Genomic DNA, 19,230 nt, shown 5'->3' with positions numbered 1-19,230 from the left:
TGTGGTTTACCTGTTGTTTTGCTTATCCGGCTGTAAGACCTAGATCAATAGTACCTGCAAGAAGTGGTCTCCTTCCCTCTGCTTTCTTCACCACTCAACAGAGCAAATTACATCTTTGAACATCTTGTTTTAGAAAATAATATTCACTCATAGGCAAAAAACCTTGCGGTTTAAGAACGTACCTATAGCCCACAGCTATTTCTATCAAACTTTAAAAAGCAGGGAAATTGGGAAGCTATAGTGTATGCACCAGGGCAGCAGGAGACCTGACCTCCTCTCTAATAAATTGTACTGCCCTACAAATTTGTCAAAATGTGCGTCTGAGCATATGGTGAGTGGTGGCAACACCTGCCCTCTCCAAAGATGGAGAATTACATTTTTGTATGTTTGTTGGTGTTCTTCTTACTTTGCTGCTTTTCTGTGTTACTACTGTTTCTACAGGTGTTCCCACCACTCACCTTATGCTCAGAGGCACATGTTACCAAATTATTCCAAACTACACAGGAAGTGGATTGGACTGTGAAAGACCAACCCAAATTGTGTTTGCATTTTGACCAATTTGTAGGGCAGGACAATATCTCAGAGAGGAGGTTGGGTCTCCTGCTCCCTTGGTGCATTCCCTATAGCTGCCCAATTTCCCTGCTTTTTAAAGATTGATAGAATTACATTGTTTGAAATGTTGAATAGCTGTTCTACCAAATACAGTGTTTCAAGTGAGCAGGAAACCAACTGAAACAGGGAAGCAATCACAATTTCAAGGAAATTTGAGGGCAGGCACTAGATCTTTTCACTCACAGCATTGCTGCTAAATTTTCAAGTTCTTTTCTGCAACATGGACAAATAAAACTCCTTTTAAATTTGCAGTTCTGTGCTCATTTCCTAGAGCATATGTCCTAGAGTAAACTCAGGACTTATTTTAGATACTGGGTGTATCATACATGTGTTTAGGCCTACCACCTATGCATTTTTTAGGAGTACATCCCACTGAGTGTCCTGGAATATATGACCATGTAAATGTGCATAGGATTGCAACTTTAAAGGGAAATCCTAGTTATTCATATTGCAGGTAAGAACTTGACAATGTGGCAATGGAATGGACATCACAGCCCACTTTTGCTGGGATGTCAGAGCCAGTGTGGCGCAGTGGTTAGAGTGTTGGACTATGAGAACCCTGGAAGACCAGGGTCTGAATCCCCACACAGCCATGAAGTTCACTGGGTGACCTTAGGCCAGTCACTGGCTCTCAACATCAGAGGAAGGCAATGGTAAACCACCACTGAATATTCATAGGGTTGCCATAAGTCGGAATTGACTTGAAGGCAGTCCACTTCCATTTCTTATTGGATGAAGTATGTACAGGGCTGCAGAATGATTCTAGATACAAATGGTGCTTTGTATCTTATATGGACAGTAATCTACCATTCTTCGGGTCCTCCAGTCTTGGGGGGGGGAAGGGGTCCTTCACTATATCTGAGTTTCTTAATGGGGAAATCTTCAACTGTTCCACTGTAACAATATTGCAAGAGTTTAAAAATAGAACTAAATTTTCATCCATCTCTGATCCTCCCCTCTTTCTTCCTTTGGGGTATTTAAAAAAACCAACAATTTTGCTTCCAACCTTAACAGCTGGTGAACCGGCTGTGCTTAAACATCCAACTCTGCTTCCTCCCTGCCTCCTCCTTCTCTCTGCTTCCCTCAGCTGGCTATCCACCTGCTGGGTTGGCAGCAGGATAGGTCACTTTCTTCTCTGACCTCATTTTGCCCTCTTCCGTTCAGTGCCTGGAACTGACCCAAGTAGGCTAAGCAAAAGAAGCAAACTAGGCGGCTGATCGTTGGTGACCCTTAAAAAAAGGCACACGCAACCACGCCGTTTGTGTGGAAAAGGGCCGCAGAGAAAACATCCCTATCACGCCATTCGGAGTCACCTGGTGCAACGGACAGGCAATAAATCCAAGGCAAGCGAAAGAGTACTTCTCGCCATGCATTATTAACTTATGGAATTTGCTGCCACAAGTTGCGCGGCAGACCATTGGCCGAGATCCCTTTCAACGGGGATTAGACGGAGGAGACAGCGATCTATCAAGCTAGCAGGCAGGATCGCTGAATAGAACTTCCAGGTGCAGAGGCTGAGAATAACTCGGGCAGGGAGCCTTCACCAAAAAGGGTCCGGGCTCCTGCCTTGACGCCCTCCTGCTTGTGGGCTCCCGGGAAGCATCCGCTTGACCACCGTTGAAACAAGACGCTGCAGCAGAGAAACTCCCCGCCTGATCCAGCAGGGCCTTTTATCCTTTTAAGCGTCTGCAGCTGTATCAGCAATTTCAGCCTGGGCAACCTGCTCAGCGTCTCCCCAAGAGAATGCCAGTGGCATCTATCTCCTTGTAGCGGAAGCCGATCCATTTGGAGGGGGCTGGGCTGGGTTTGCAAATGTCTGTTTTTCCTTGCCCGCCTATTCTTGTGTGGACGATCGGGCACGATGACGGATAGCTGCGCTTACATCCAAGGCGTATTTGGAAAATCGAAGTGTTTCTCTCCTTTTCTTAGTGAGAGAACGGGAGAGAATACGACTGCAGCTCGCTGATAGACTGAACAGCATATATTACAAGCTTGCCCAATGGCTTCTGGCATAAACAAGATCCATCAGCTTGGGACTTGCGATGGGTCTTCGAAAGCGAATAATCAATGTAGGTCGTTGGCCGAAAGCGACCCGGACATGCATATGAAAATGTGTAAGAAGATCGCCCAACTCACAAAGGTAAGAACCACGGGGGTGGGGGACGGGCGGCGTTGTTGAGGGTTGTTGGACGCTACTTGAAACTTCTGCTGCTGCTTGCTGCGGGGAGGAAGGGGGAAGTTTGAACAAGGCTCCGGCGTTCTCCCAGCGTGACCGTTGGCTGAGGAGAAAATGGGTGGAAACAATCAACTTTCATTTCCCGATGCTTTCCACTCGGGAACGGGAAATCAATATTTAGCATATATGCCCCCCCCCGCGCGCGCGCACGTGCGTCTCGCGTACTCTCTCCGTGTGCTGCAGTTAATTAAAACAATGAAGAGCGGCAGCAAGCGATCGTTGCAAGCTGCATAATAAAACTAGTAATGCTTTTAACACTATAAAATGGATTGGTACGATGGAGAGGGTCTTTTAAAAACCATGAGGGAAGTTTGCTTCTCTGCGGTGCTAAGTTATATTCTGTGTTATCTGCAAACCTGTAGCAAAGACTCCCTCCATCTCCATGCGTACCTGGGGTGGGTTGAGACCGGTACCTGCCCTTTCAGTCTGAATAAGGGCACAAAATGGGGAATATAATGTCCAGTTCAATTACTGGAATATTGTTCAATTGTGGAATGCGTTCTTTTCAGGGTGCGGTAAATGAGCATGTTTTCGAGGTGGTAGACGACAAATGTTAGCTTTCTCGGAGGCTTAGCGAGGGCAGTAGGACAGGCGGAATTTCACAGATGTAGCTTCTTGATTGGTCCAGTACTTCCAGCCTAACCCAGGAAAGCACATCAGCAACCTGGTGGTTGGAGAAGAAAACAAGACATCTCTTAGTGGAAAATAGTAGCAAGCAGGATTTTCTTTTGTTTCCGATTTGTTTTGATTTTGCACAAGATTCTGGGCAATGTATCAGAGCAGTGAGTTCTTGGCATCTCAGCAACAACACCACTGGTAAATGTTTGCAACCATTCTTAACTCACTCAAGTCCTGGTTCTCTGTGGAGAGATTTAGAACCCAATCCTGGGCATAGACACTACTAATTACAGCACTAACTCATCTCACTTTGTATTATGCCCTATTATGTGAATAAAATATGTTACCATTGTAATATGTTTTGCTTCTCTATGAACGTTCAATACTTTTTGGAACTGAAAATAGCCTAGCAGCCAATTCAAAGTTTTACTAGAAATTTTATTAAAGCTGTGTATTATAGGTCACTGGTTAACCCTTTTCAAAGGTGTTTTCATGCTAAACTTTCCACCTCTCATAATTATCCTACACCTCCTTGTTGTTTGTTTGTTATGTGCCCACAAGTCGATCATGACTTATGCCGACCCTATGAATCAGCGACCTCCGATAGCATCTGTCGTGAACCACCCTGTTCAGATCTTGTAAGTTCAGGTCTGTGGCTTAATTTATGGAATCAATCCATCTCTTGTTTGGCCTTCCTCTTTTTCTACTCCCTTCTGCTTTTCCCAGCATTATTGTCTTTTCTAGTAAATCAGGTCTTCTCATGATGTGTGCAAAGTATGATAACCTCAGTTTTATCATTTTAGCTTCTAGTGACAGTTCTGGTTTAATTTATTCTAACACCCAATTATTTGTCTTTTTTGCAGTCCATGGTATGCACAAAGCTCTCCTCTGACACCACATTTCAAATGAGTTGATTTTTCTCTTACCCACTTTTTTCACCATCCAACTTTCACATCCATACACAGAGATCGGGAATACCATGGTCTGAATGATCCTGACTTTGGTGTTCAGTGATACATCTTTGCATTTGAGGACCTTTTGTAGTTCTCTCATAGCTGCCCTTCCCAGTCCTAGCCTTCTTCTGATTTCTTGACTATTGTCTCCATTTTGGTTAATCACTGTGCCAAGGTATTGGTAATCCTTGACAAGTTCAATGTCCTCATTGTTAGCTTTAAAGTTACATAAATCTTCTGTTGTCATTACTTTAGTTTTCTTGATGTTCAGCTGTAGTCCTGCTTTTGTGCTTTCCTCTTTAACTTTCATCAGCATTCATTTCAAATCATTACTGGTTCCTGGTATCGTTTGCATATCTTAAATTATTGATATTTCTCCCTCCAATTTTCACACTTCCTTCATCTTGGTCCAATCCCGCTTTCCATATGATATGTTCTGCATACAGATTAAACAAACAGGGTGATAAAATACACCCCTGTCTCACACCTTTTCCGATGGGGAACCAGTCGGTTTCTCCATATTCTGTCCTTACAGTAACTATGGGTTGCACATCAGGATAATCAGATGCTGTGGCACCCCCATTTCTTTTAAAGCATTCCATAGTTTTTCATGATCTACACAGTCAAAGGCTTTGCTGTAATCTATAAAGCACAGGGTGATTTTTTTCTGAAATTCCTTGCTCCGTTCTATTATCCAACGTATGTTTGCGATATGATCTCCCATGCCTCTTCCCTTTCTAAATCCAGCTTGGACGTCTGGCATTTCTTGCTCCATATATGGTTATGAGAACACATCCTTAGCTCAGTACAAATTATAATTAGTATACACATTGTAAAAATAATATAGTTTCTTTCTTTCTTTCTTTCTTTCTTTCTTTCTTTCTTTCTTTCTTTCTTTCTTTCTTTCTTTCTTTCTTTCTTTCTTTCTTTCTTTCTTTCTTTCTTTCTGCTATTATCCCTCAAATTTGTCTATTTTTCCACAAATGTCTTTTGCTCAGCCTTGCTGTCTCTGCTTAGGATAGCCTTGCTTGATTGTAATCCATGATGTTTTACTTAATAGATCAGTTTGTTTGTGTTTGGTGTGTGGGTGGTTGTTCCTGCCTGAATATGGAATTGATCTAGATTAGCATACCCCATTTTGCCAGCCCATCCTTTAGTTCTACACTCACCTGTGAGTAAAATTCAACTACCAGATGATTCAGACTTCAGGATACATTTACCATTTGATAGACTCCCTTGGGCTTGCTTCTTTTTTAGAAAGAAATACCATCCATGAGTATCAGTATCAGAACTGTAGCTGTAACTGTAACTGAAGGGTGGTTTGACATTTTCATCCCATGCTATTTCCTTTCCAAAAATCCCCCCAAGGGGCCTTTGGAGCCTCCTCCCCACCCCTCAACAGAAGAGGGGGGGAAAGGAAATGGACTGCCTACAAGTGGATCCTGACTTATGGCGACCCTTTGAATAGGGTTTTCATGGTAAACGGTATTCAGAGGTGGTTTTGCCATTGCCTTCCTCTGAGGCTGAGAGGCAGTGACTGGCCCAAGGTCACCCAGGGAGCTTCGTAGCTGTGTGGGGATTCAAACCCTGGTCTCTCCCAGGTTATACTCCAACCACTATGCCACACTGGCCCTATAAATTAATTCAGCCATGAATATATAACCTTTCTTGTTCTTTTTTTAAAAAAAATCTTACAGCGTACAAGTGTATTTATATACCACATCGTTCTGTCCTTCATGAGTATTCATTTTGGTCTGCATATGCTAGAAATGGGACCAAAACTTTTGTTACATTTTTGTAGGCATTTTGCTATTAATATTTGCTTAAGTACTTTTTTTTAAAGACCCATATCCCATACTCTGCAACTGATGAGACAGAAAGAGATTTTCAGGTATGTTCCACACATAATTTAATTGCTGTACACATAGCTGCTTATGATCAGTTTCAAAAGGAACATTTTACAACAGACATTTAGTAGTATTAATTGATGGTCTACAGATAATATGTGACTTGTAATTTCCAAACGGCTTATATGTGGGTGGACATGCACTCACAAATATAAGTTCCAATTTCCACACACTTCTTCCAACACAAAGCCACTCCCCTATTTCAAACTATTCTTACATTTAGAGAGAGTGTTTTTTCATGGGTATGCAAAAGCAGAAAATCATGTAGATGTTTACTATTCAGGGATGTGAACATTATAGGCTTCTGAGATCTGCTGCTTGTAATCTCTACTCATCCCTAAATAATGGCCAACCATGTGTTTTGTGCATGGATAATATACAGTATATGAAGATGTATACACATGCCCACGAGTGAGTTTTTATACATTTTCAGAAGCAGATGTTTTGTAATAGTTCATTTATATGCATGAATGCGTAACTTCACACATGAATAAACCTTGATTCTACAGAAAACATGAACTAAATGGCCAAATACATACTTAATTGAAGTTTATAGGTCTTGCTTTCTGTAAAAACACATCACTGTCATAACTGTCTTCAAGATACTCTAGCCATATGAGGAAAATCATATCTCAGTTTATTAGCCTAAAATATGCATGAGCCTGTTGCCCACACATGCAGCCCTTTCGCCACAAGCTGTGATTAAACCAGGAAGCCTCTAATTAACTACAGTTTCCTATTTCATCTGAAGTTATCAACTTCGGAACAAGCCAGGATACCAAACTTCAAATCCTGTTTGATTCCAAACTGGCAACAATAGCTTCCTGGTTTGGATGAAATGGTAAAGTATAATTGATTAGAGGCTTCTTGGTTTAATCATGGCTCATAAAAAGGAAGGAGTGAAGGGGCTCTGTGTCTAAGCAAACTACGTCTGTGTATCCAGACTGGATTCTGTCTTGTATAGTCTCTATTTTCACTAACCATGTATCCAAACTATTGCAGCCTTGTGCAACCTGTTTTCTAATTTGTACCTTTCTCTTTAAAATTTCTTATTAAATACTGTTCCTGATGGCAGCATGTGCATTTCTGTAACATGTAATGCAATCATATACATGTCTATACAGAAGTGGGTCCTGCTGAATTCAGTGTGACTTTCTTCCAAGTAAGTGTGCTTAGGATTGCAACCTAAATATGCTTGGATCAAGTGCTGCTCTAGATTCATTCACGGCAGTATCCAGGTCAAAATGCATATGCACAAGAAACCTTGGGTTCTTTTTGTTGTCATGACCACCACAGAGTAAGGTCTGTAATGAGCTCATACTGATGTTCAGTCATACTTATTTCTGTTCACTTTGTTGGAAGCTGCTTTGAGCAATTTTTTGTGTGGAAAGGCAGCATACAAATAAAATGCTGATGATTATACTTAACTACAATTTTTTCACAGTTGTGTTCAAGTAGTCCCCCAGCCTGCTGCCTCCCACATTGCTAGTAATTCAGGGAGCTAGATGGGGTCTGTGTAGGGTGAGAGGACAGACAGCTGGGAATGATAATCTCAGCTGCCCATTTCATCACACTATTTCAGAGTGAGACCAGGGCTTTGTTAGGTGGCATCAGCCATGCCAACTAAAAATCCTCAAGGGCATTCAGAAAAACAATGGATTCCAGAAGCCTCCAAGGGCAGACTATCCTAACTAGTCTACCATACCTGTGGAGGGGAACAGGCGCCATCAGTCTAAATTTCACCAGGTCTGACTAAAACATGCAAGATAATTTGCTTCATCCCATACCAAGTCATGGATGATAGATGTTTTGTTATGTACAGAGCTGGCATTAAAAAGCAGCACCGCAAGAGAGCAGCCTGTTCCCTTGGATAGAGAGAGGACCAGAAGATGGGGTCACATGTAGATGTCTTGCTGCCCTTCCTATCACTTGGGCCATCCAACCTCCAACGCCATACCTCCCTCTGCCCCTCACAAATGTAATATTCATGCTCTTACTACATTGTTTTCAACCCTCTCTCTTCATAATGCTTCTCATTTAAATGCAAGAATGTTATGCCTTGAGTTGCTATCTATAAGCTGTCTGTCACCTTAATAGGTACACATTCATAGCCTCTCTATCTAATATAGACAGCCAGTGTAGCGTAGTGGTTAAGGTGTTGGACTACGACCTGGGAGACCAGGGTTCGAATCCCCACATATCCGTGAAGCTTGCTGAGTGACCATGGGCCAGTCACTCCCCCTTAGCCTCATGAAAACCCTATTCATAGGGTTGCCATAAGTCGGAATTAGGGTTGCCAGGTCGGAACCATCCAAAAACCTGAGAAAATGGGGGCGGGCCCTAGTGATGTCAGGGGGCGGGCCCTAGTGATGTCAGGGGGCGGGCCCTAGTGATGTCAGGGGGCGGGCCCTAGTGATGTCAGGGGGCGGGCCCTAGTGATGTCAGGGGGCGGGCCCTAGTGATGTCAGGGGGCGGGCCCTAGTGATGTCAGGGGGCGGGCCCTAGTGATGTCAGGGGGCGGGCCCTAGTGATGTCAGGGGGCGGGCCCTAGTGATGTCAGGGGGCGGGCCCTAGTGATGTCAGGGGGCGGGCCCTAGTGATGTCAGGGGGCGGGCCCTAGTGATATCATTAAACATGATACATTGTAAACCACAGTTGCTTGGAGCATACCATGCAAAAAAAAATTCTCTGGAGATTAAAATAGAAATCTTACCTAAAATAGAGTGTTCCTAGGTCCATCTGAAGTGACAAGGTCATTCTTAAGAACATAAGAACATAAGAAGAGCCTGCTGGATCAGGCCAGTGGCCCATCTAGTCCAGCATCCTGTTCTCACAGTGGCCAACCAGGTGCCTGGGGGAAGCCCGCAAGCAGGACCCGAGTGCAAGAACACTCTCCCCTCCTGAGGCTTCCAGCAACTGGTTTTCAGAAGCATGCTGCCTCTGACTAGGGTGGCAGAGCACAGCCATCATGGCTAGCAGCCATTGATAGCCCTGTCCTCCATGAATTTGTCTAATCTTCTTTTAAAGCCATCCAAGCTGGTGGCCATTACTGCATCTTGTGGGAGCAAATTCCATAGTTTAACTATGCGCTGAGTAAAGAAGTACTTCCTTTTGTCTGTCCTGAATCTTCCAACATTCAGCTTCTTTGAATGTCCACGAGTTCTAGTATTATGAGAGAGGGAGAAGAACTTTTCTCTATCCGCTTTCTCAATGCCATGCATAATTTTATACACTTCTATCATGTCTCCTCTGACCCGCCTTTTCTCTAAACTAAAAAGCCCCAAATGCTGCAACCTTTCCTCGTAAGGGAGTCGCTCCATCCCCTTGATCATTCTGGTTGCCCTCTTCTGAACCTTTTCCAACTCTATGATATCCTTTTTGAGATGAGGCGACCAGAACTGTACACAGTATTCCAAATGCGGCCGCACCATAGATTTATACAACGGCATTATGATATCGGCTGTTTTATTTTCAATACCTTTCCTAATTATCGCTAGCATGGAATTTGCCTTTTTCACAGCTGCCGCACACTGGGTCGACATTTTCATCGTGCTGTCCACTACAACCCCGAGGTCTCTCTCCTGGTCGGTCACCGCCAGTTCAGACCCCATGAGCGTATATGTGAAATTCAGATTTTTTGCTCCAATATGCATAATTTTACACTTGTTTATATTGAATTGCATTTGCCATTTTTCCGCCCATTCACTCAGTTTGGAGAGGTCTTTTTGGAGCTCTTCGCAATCCCTCTCTGTTTTAACAACCCTGAACAATTTAGTGTCGTCAGCAAACTTGGCCACTTCACTGCTCACTCCTAATTCTAGGTCATTAATGAACAAGTTGAAAAGTACAGGTCCCAATACCGATCCTTGAGGGACTCCACTTTCTACAGCCCTCCATTGGGAGAACTGTCCGTTTATTCCTACTCTCTGCTTTCTGCTTCTTAACCAATTCCTTATCCACAAGAGGACCTCTCCTCTTATTCCATGACTGCTAAGCTTCCTCAGAAGCCTTTGGTGAGGTACCTTGTCAAACGCTTTTTGAAAGTCTAAGTACACTATGTCCACTGGATCACCTCTATCTATATGCTTGTTGACACTCTCAAAGAATTCTAATAGGTTACTGAGACAGGACTTTCCCTTGCAGAAGCCATGCTGGCTCTGCTTCAGCAAGGCTTGTTCTTCTATGTGCTTAGTTAATCTAGCTTTAATCATACTTTCTACCAGTTTTCCAGGGACAGAAGTTAAGCTAACTGGCCTGTAATTTCTGGGATCCCCTCTGGATCCCTTTTTGAAGATTGGCGTTACATTTGCCACTTTCCAGTCCTCAGGCACGGAGGAGGATCCAAGGGACAAGTTACATATTTTAGTTAGCAGATCAGCAATTTCACCTTTGAGTTCTTTGAGAACTCTCGGGTGGATGCCATCCGGGCCCGGTGATTTGTCAGTTTTTATATTGTCCATTAAGCTTAGAACTTCCTCTCTCGTTACCACTATTTGTCTCAGTTCCTCAGAATCCCTTCCTGCAAATGTTAGTTCAGGTTCAGGGATCTGCCCTATATCTTCCACTGTGAAGACAGATGCAAAGAATTCATTTAGCTTCTCTGCAATCTCCTGATCGTTCTTTAGTACACCTTTGACTCCCTTATCATCCAAGGGTCCAATTGTCTCCCTAGATGGTCTCCTGCTTTGAATGTATTTATAGAATTTTTTGTTGTTGGTTTTTATGTTCTTAGCAATGTGCTCCTCAAATTCTTTTTTAGCATCCCTTATTGTCTTCTTGCATTTCTTTTGCCAGAGTTTGTGTTCTTTTTTATTTTCTTCATTCGGACAAGACTTCCATTTTCTGAAGGAAGACTTTTTGCCTCTAAGAGCTTCCTTGACTTTGCTCGTTAACCATGCTGGCATCTTCTTGGCCCTGGCGGTACCTTTTCTGATCTGTGGTATGCACTCCAGTTGAGCTTCTAATATAGTGTTTTTAAACAACTTCCAAGCATTTTCGAGTGATGTGACCCTCTGGACTTTGTTTTTCAGCTTTCTTTTTACCAATCCCCTCATTTTTGTGAAGTTTCCTCTTTTGAAGTCAAATGTGACCGTGTTGGATTTTCTTGGCAATTGGCCAGTTACATGTATGTTTAATTTAATAGCACTGTGGTCACTGCTCCCAATCGGTTCAACAACACTTACATCTCGCACCAGGTCCCGGTCCCCACTGAGGATTAAGTCCAGGGTTGCCGTCCCTCTGGTCGGTTCCATGACCAACTGATCTAGGGAATAGTCATTTAAAATATCTAGAAACTTTGCTTCTTTGTCATGACTGGAACACATATGCCGCCAGTCTATGTCCGGGTAGTTGAAGTCACCCATTACTACCACATTTCCTAGTTTGGATGCTTCCTCAATTTCATATCTCATCTCAAGGTCTCCCTGAGCATTTTGATCAGGGGGACGATAGATCGTTCCCAGTATTAAGTCCCTCCTAGGGCACGGTATCACCACCCACAACGATTCTGTGGAGGAGTCTGCCTCTTTTCGGGTTTCGAGCTTGCTGGATTCAATGCCTTCTTTCACGTATAGAGTGACTCCGCCACCAATACGTCCTTCCCTGTCCTTCCGATATAGTTTATATCCAGGGATAACCGTATCCCACTGGTTTTCTCCATTCCACCAGGTCTCCGTTATGCTCACTATATCAATGCTCTTCTCTAAGACCAAGCACTCCAGTTCTCCCATCTTGGTTCGGAGGCTCCTAGCATTAGCGTACAGGCACTTGTAAGCAGTGTCTTTGGCACTTGTGGTTAGGCCTGTGGTAATTTTGCTCTTCTGAATTTATATCCTGTGCCCCTGCTCTCACAATGCCTACTTCTAGGCCTACCCCTTTTAAAATTTCATCATTTCTTTGGTTTTTATCCCAGGGGGGAGGTTTATTCCGAACCGGACCTTTCTCAGCTCCTGTCGGGTTTCCCCCCTCAGTCAGTTTAAAAGCTGCTCTGCTACCTTTTTAATTTTAAGTGCCAGCAGTCTGGTTCCATTCTGGTTCAAGTGGAGCCCGTCCCTTTTGTACAGGCCCGGCTTGTCCCAAAATGTTCCCCAGTGCCTAACAAATCCGAACCCTTCCACCCGACACCATCGTCTCATCCACGCATTGAGACTGCGAAGCTGGGCCTGTCTGGCTGGTTCTGCGCGTGGAACTGGTAGCATTTCAGAGAAAGCCACCTTGGAGGTCCTGGCTTTCAGCATCCTACCTAGCAACCTAAATTTTGCTTCCAGGACCTCACGGCTGCATTCTTTCTCACAAGCTTAGGGTGATGCAAAATGGAAATGGACTGCCTTCAAGTTGATCCCAGATAGGGTCTTCATGGTAAGCAGTATTCAGACAGAGGTGGTTTACTATTGCCTTCCTCTGAGTCTGAGAGGCAGTGACTGGCCCAAGGTCACCCAGGGAGCTTCATGGCTGTGTGGGGATTCAAACCCTGGTCTGCCAGGTCACAGTTCAACGCCTTTAGGGAACATTTAATCTAGCTTACTTGCTTCTGGGAAGAAGGGTTTACGTGCCCTCAGGCCAGCCCACTATTGGAAGAAAGGAGCTTAGTGTTGCAGAGATGTTAGATGGGAGCACAGATAGATGCCCCTGAAGGCAGCAACTGTAAGCATGCTTATTAAGGAACTAAGCCCCATAGAACTCAATAGGACTTACTTCTGAGTAGATATGGTTGCAGCCATGTTAAGGACAAGGGAGGGCATTCTAGGCAAAACAGACAAATAATTGGATGTCAGAACAAATTAAACCAGAACTATCACTAGAAGCTAAAATGATGAAACTGAGGTTATCATACTTTGGACACATCATGAGAAGACATGATTCACTAGAAAAGACAATAATGCTGCAAAAAACAGAAGGGAATAGAAAAAGAGGAAGGCCAAACAAGAGATGGATTGATTCCATACAGGAAGCCACACACCTGAACTTACAAGATGTGAACAGGGTGGTTCATGACAGATGCTCTTGGAGGTCACTGATTCATAGGGTCGCTGTAAGTTCTAATTGACTTGAAGGCACATAACAACAACAACAAACCTCCCTGATAGACTGTGGGAATGCTGTGGACACAATATATTTCAACTTTAGCAAAGCTTTTGACAAAATGCCACATGATATTCTGATTAGCAAGCTAGCTGAATGTGGACTGGATGGAACAGCTATTGGGTGGATCCACAGTTGGCTACACAATCATATTCAGAGTGCTAATCAATGGTTTCTTCTCAACCTGGGGGGGTAACTAGCGGGCTACTATAGGGCTTGGTCTTGGACCCAGTGCTCTTCAACATTTTTATTAATGACTTGGATGAGGAGGGGCAGGGAATGCTTATCAAACTTGTAGATGATGCAAAATTGGGAGGAATACCTAATTCCCTGGAAGACAGAAACAAAATTCAAAGGGATCTTAATAGGCTGGAGCATTGGGCTAAAAACAGCAGAATGAAATTTAACAGGGATAAGTGTAAAGTTCTACACCTAGGAAAAAGAAACCAAATGCAGTTATTAAGATGGGGGATACTTGGCTCAGCAATACTACATGCAAGAAGGATCTTGGGATTGTTGTTGATCACAAACTGAATATGAGCCAACAGTGTGATGTGGCTGCAAAAAAGGCAAATGCTATTTGAAGCTGCATTAACATTTGGAGGCAATATGCCTCTGAAGGCCAGTTGCGCTTATTTATTTTATTTATCTATTAAACTGATATCCCGCCCTTCCTCCCAGAAGGGTCCTGCTTGCAGGCTTCCTATTACGGTTGGGGTGAGGAACTAGATGTTCTTATGGGAACCTGAAAACTACTGAAAGGTACCAGGAGAACAGATGGGCCCAACTCCTGCTGTGCAGCTCCCAGCACGGGCAGATGAAGCAGGGTGGCCAAGGCAAACTAAGACTCCGAGCCCTGGCCTGAGGCAGGATTGGACCAGATGCGAGGATCCGCTTCATTTACCCAGGAATGTTGGATGCAGACCCATGGGTGCTCTCTAGCCCAGTGCTATCTGCACTGGCAGCGGCTCTCAGGGCTTCAGGCAGGGGTGTCTCTCAGCCCTACCTGGAGATGCCACTGAGGACTGAACCTGGGCCCTTCTGCATGCGCAACAGTTTCCCTAAAAATAAAGTAAGATTCTAGTCCTTATGGTTCTGAATGAAGGGTGATTTAAACAGGGAGCTGCTTTATACTGAGTTAGGCCATTGGTCCATCTGGTTCAGCATCAGCACTGTCTATAGCGACTGGCAGCGACTGTCCATGTTCTCTACCACTGAGTTATGGCCATCTTCCCTTGATTTAAAAGGGGGGGACGGGCTCTGGCCTGCAGGTCCCCCAATATCACCTGCTCCACAGGCTCTTCTCAGGCGGGAGGGTGTTCAGCACTGGGCAGTCTCTGCTTAAGAAGAATTTTGAAAGTGCACATTGGGCAAGCTGGCAGCTGACCCAAGGCATCTCCTCAGGCCACTGACCCACAGACAAAGCCAGCTGGGGCCTCAGGTTGATTTGGCTGCTGGTGGTCAATGGCTCTTGACAGACAAAAAGAGGCTGCTGCGGGGGGCTTTGCACGCACACTGAGAGGTTTAACTTCCAGAGTCTTCCAGAGTCTTGAGTGGAGGCAACTCAATGCTGAAAAAAGACTAGAAACTTGTTAGCAGAGTTAGGTTTGGGATCAAGAGCAGACCCAGCGCTGATGTGTGTGTGTGTGTATGTGTGTGTGTGTGTGTGAGAGAGAGAGAGACTTTCCCTGTGAAGTAGCAGACTTTTACGCTGCAGCAATAACTGAGGATTCAGACTTAGTAAAATAAGGAACAGCTTGCTTCATTGAAGGAAATACACAATAGATAGGAAAGGGATTCTAGTTCTAGTAAACTACCTGCATTGGAGGTTCATGGACCTGACAAGGCCTTTGCCCTCATGCTGCAGGTGAGAGAGACAAAGCAAAGACATCTCTTCTCTTCAAGAGACAGAGAAGAAGCAGGAAGGAGAGAGTTGGAAGGTGTGGTCAGCATTCCTAAGAGGTATCAGTTTTCAGGAAGGAAGATGAGCATATGACCAAAGGAAAGGCACAGCCTAGCAACCTGGAGGTCTCCTCTCTGTCTCCCTCCAGACGTGGAAACACCCAAATCGAGTTGCATTTCCACAATTCCAACACAAGTGATGCTTAAAATGGAAACTGTGATATATCAGGGACAGGGATTAGGAAACAGACATTGTTCCTGGGGAACCTGGCCTGGTTTTCCCTGCCTTCCGTCTGCAAGATTCTTTCTTTATTTTAAGACCCACTCTGCACCCACCTGTGCCCTGGGCTGCCAGCTTTCTTTGGGTGGCAGCCAAAAATTCAAGACGTAGAACTTTCATTGTCACAGAGATGAGGGGACGGGCCTGTTCACCTGCTGAAGTTCCATACACACACAAACCCAGCTGGAAAGATCACATGGCAACCTCATCCTGCTATACATTTTGCTTATTTAAACATTTGGTTTTCAACAATCCAAGGAGCAGTGGCAGACATGGAACCACCAGCTTTCCACAATCAGAAAAGGAAGAGGGGGGGCCCGGGGTGTGAGAGTGTGTGTGTGCGCGATGGAATTTCCTCCCGCAAGGTGTGGTGATGGCCAGAGACTGCTGAGCCGCATCTCTCAGGCCTCTCTCTCTCTCTCTCTCTCAAGCCTCTCTCTCTCTCTCTCTCTCTCTCTCTCAGGCCTCTCTTTCTCTCTCTCTCTCTCAGGCCTCTCTCTCTCAGGCCTCTCAGGCCTCTCTCTCTCAGGCCTCTCTCTCTCTCTCTCTCTCTCTCAGGCCTCTCTCTCTCAGGCCTCTCAGGCCTCTCTCTCAGGCCTCTCTCTCTCAGGCCTCTCTCTCTCAGGCCTCTCTCTCTCTCTCAGGCCTCTCTCTCTCTCAGGCCTCTCAGGCCCCCCTCTCTCTCAGGCCCCCCTCTCTCTCAGGCCCCCCTCTCTCTCAGGCCCCCCTCTCTCAGGCCCCTCTCTCTCAGGCCTCTCAGGCCCCTCTCTCTCAGGCCTCTCTCTCTCAGGCCTCTCAGGCCCCTCTCTCTCAGGCCTCTCAGGCCCCTCTCTCTCAGGCCTCTCTCTCTCTCAGGCCTCTCAGGCCCCCCTCTCTCTCAGGCCCCCCTCTCTCTCAGGCCTCTCAGGCCCCCCTCTCTCTCAGGCCCCCCTCTCTCTCAGGCCCCCCCTCTCTCAGGCCCCCCTCTCTCTCAGGCCTCTCAGGCCCCTCTCTCTCAGGCCCCTCTCTCTCTCAGGCCCCTCTCTCTCTCAGGCCTCTCTCTCTCTCAGGCCTCTCAGGCCTCTCTCTCTCAGGCCTCTCTCTCTCAGGCCTCTCTCTCTCTCTCTCAGGCCTCTCTCTCTCTCAGGCCTCTCTCTCTCAGGCCTCTCTCTCTCAGGCCTCTCTCTCTCTCTCTCAGGCCTCTCTCTCTCTCTCTCTCAGGCCTCTCAGGCCTCTCTCTCTCAGGCCTCTCAGGCCCCTCTCTCTCTCAGGCCTCTCAGGCCCCTCTCTCTCTCAGGCCTCTCAGGCCCCTCTCTCTCTCAGGCCTCTCAGGCCCCTCTCTCTCTCAGGCCTCTCAGGCCCCTCTCTCTCTCAGGCCTCTCAGGCCCCTCTCTCTCTCAGGCCTCTCTCTCTCTCAGGCCTCTCAGGCCCCTCTCTCTCAGGCCTCACTCTCTCTCCGGCCTCTCAGGCCTCTCTCTCTCTCAGGCCTCTCAGGCCTCTCTCTCTCTCAGGCCTCTCTCTCTCTCAGGCCTCTCTCTCTCTCAGGCCTCTCTCTCTCTCAGGCCCCTCAGGCCCCTCTCTCTCTCAGGCCCCTCAGGCCCCTCTCTCTCTCAGGCCCCTCAGGCCTCTCTCTCTCTCAGGCCCCTCAGGCCTCTCTCTCTCTCAGGCCCCTCTCTCTCAGGCCTCTCAGGCCCCTCTCTCTCAGGCCTCTCTCTCTCTCAGGCCTCTCAGGCCCCCCTCTCTCAGGCCTCTCTCTCTCTCAGGCCTCTCAGGCCCCCCTCTCTCTCAGGCCCCCCTCTCTCTCAGGCCCCCCTCTCTCAGGCCCCCCTCTCTCTCAGGCCTCTCAGGCCCCCCTCTCTCTCAGGCCTCTCAGGCCCCTCTCTCTCAGGCCTCTCAGGCCCCTCTCTCTCAGGCCTCTCAGGCCCCTCTCTCTCAGGCCCCTCTCTCTCTCAGGCCTCTCAGGCCTCTCTCTCTCAGGCCTCTCTCTCTCTCTCTCAGGCCTCTCTCTCTCTCTCTCTCTCAGGCCTCTCTCTCTCTCTCTCAGGCCTCTCTCTCTCTCTCTCTCAGGCCTCTCAGGCCCCTCTCTCTCTCAGGCCTCTCAGGCCCCTCTCTCTCTCAGGCCTCTCAGGCCCCTCTCTCTCTCAGGCCTCTCAGGCCCCTCTCTCTCTCAGGCCTCTCTCTCTCTCAGGCCTCTCAGGCCCCTCTCTCTCTCAGGCCTCTCAGGCCCCTCTCTCTCTCAGGCCTCTCAGGCCCCTCTCTCTCAGGCCTCTCAGGCCCCTCTCTCTCAGGCCTCTCAGGCCCCTCTCTCTCAGGCCTCTCAGGCCCCTCTCTCTCCGGCCTCTCTCTCTCTCCGGCCTCTCAGGCCTCTCTCTCTCTCAGGCCTCTCAGGCCTCTCTCTCTCTCAGGCCTCTCTCTCTCTCAGGCCTCTCTCTCTCTCAGGCCCCTCAGGCCCCTCTCTCTCTCAGGCCCCTCAGGCCTCTCTCTCTCTCAGGCCCCTCAGGCCCCTCTCTCTCTCAGGCCCCTCAGGCCTCTCTCTCTCTCAGGCCCCTCAGGCCTCTCTCTCTCTCAGGCCCCTCAGGCCTCTCTCTCTCTCAGGCCCCTCAGGCCTCTCTCTCTCTCTCAGGCCCCCTCTCTCTCTCTCAGGCCCCCCTCTCTCTCTCTCAGGCCCCCCTCTCTCTCTCTCAGGCCCCCCTCTCTCTCTCTCAGGCCCCCCCTCTCTCTCTCAGGCCCCCCCTCTCTCTCTCAGGCCCCCCCTCTCTCTCTCAGGCCCCCCCCTCTCTCTCTCAGGCCCCCCCCTCTCTCTCTCAGGCCCCCCCCTCTCTCTCTCAGGCCCCCCTCTCTCTCTCTCAGGCCCCCCTCTGTCTCTCTCAGGCCCCCCTCTGTCTCTCTCAGGCCCCCCCTCTCTCTCTGTCTCTCTCAGGCCCCCCTCTCTCTCTGTCTCTCTCAGGCCCCCCTCTCTCTCTGTCTCTCTCAGGCCCCCCCCTCTCTCTGTCTCTCTCAGGCCCCCCATTCTCTCTCTGTCTCTCTCAGGCCCCCCATTCTCTCTCTGTCTCTCTCAGGCCCCCCATTCTCTCTCTGTCTCTCTCAGGCCCCCCATTCTCTCTCTGTCTCTCTCAGGCCCCCCATTCTCTCTCTGTCTCTCTCAGGCCCCCCATTCTCTCTCTGTCTCTCTCAGGCCCCCCCTCTCTCTCTGTCTCTCTCAGGCCCCCCCTCTCTCTCTGTCTCTCTCAGGCCCCCCCTCTCTCTCTGTCTCTCTCAGGCCCCCCCTCTCTCTCTGTCTCTCTCAGGCCCCCCCTCTCTCTCTCTCTCAGGCCCCCCTCTCTCTCTCTCTCAGGCCCCCCTCTCTCTCTCTCTCTCAGCCCCCCCTCTCTCTCTCTCTCAGCCCCCCCCTCTCTCTCTCTCTCAGCCCCCCCCCTCTCTCTCTCTCAGGCCCCCCCCCTCTCTCTCTCTCTCAGGCCCCCCCCTCTCTCTCTCTCTCTCAGGCCCCCCCCTCTCTCTCTTTCTCTCAGCCCCCCCTCTCTCTCTCTCTCAGGCCCCCCCCTCTCTCTCTGAGGCCTCTCTCTCTCTCTCTCTCTGGCCTCTCTCTGCAATCAGCCGCAGTCCAACCTGCTCCAGCTCCTGCCACCCAGCAGCCTTCTGCTTCCAAACGAGATTCCAAACTGC

General features: G+C 47.7%; 1 protein-coding gene across 4 annotated transcripts in view; it reads left to right on the top strand.

The window, feature by feature from the left end:
- The first annotated feature begins 1,798 nt into the window (after positions 1–1,798).
- The window catches only part of FAM184B (family with sequence similarity 184 member B), a 123,868-nt gene continuing 106,436 nt past the window's right edge, over positions 1,799–19,230 (top strand). For 2 of the 4 annotated variants that reach the window (XM_061583473.1, XM_061583471.1), the window contains exon 1: positions 1,804–2,752. In XM_061583473.1, coding sequence (XP_061439457.1) covers positions 2,612–2,752 — 141 coding nt within the window. In that variant the 5' untranslated portion in view covers positions 1,804–2,611. Of the gene's footprint in view, positions 2,753–19,230 lie in introns of all 4 variants that reach the window. The other 2 variants (XM_061583474.1, XM_061583472.1) reach the window with 2 other exon arrangements.

This window comes from Rhineura floridana, chromosome 9 (assembly GCF_030035675.1).
Source record: "Rhineura floridana isolate rRhiFlo1 chromosome 9, rRhiFlo1.hap2, whole genome shotgun sequence".
NCBI lineage: Eukaryota > Metazoa > Chordata > Lepidosauria > Squamata > Rhineuridae > Rhineura > Rhineura floridana.
The sequence above is the reverse complement of the archived record's forward strand: the minus strand, read 5'-3'. Positions and strand labels throughout refer to the sequence as shown.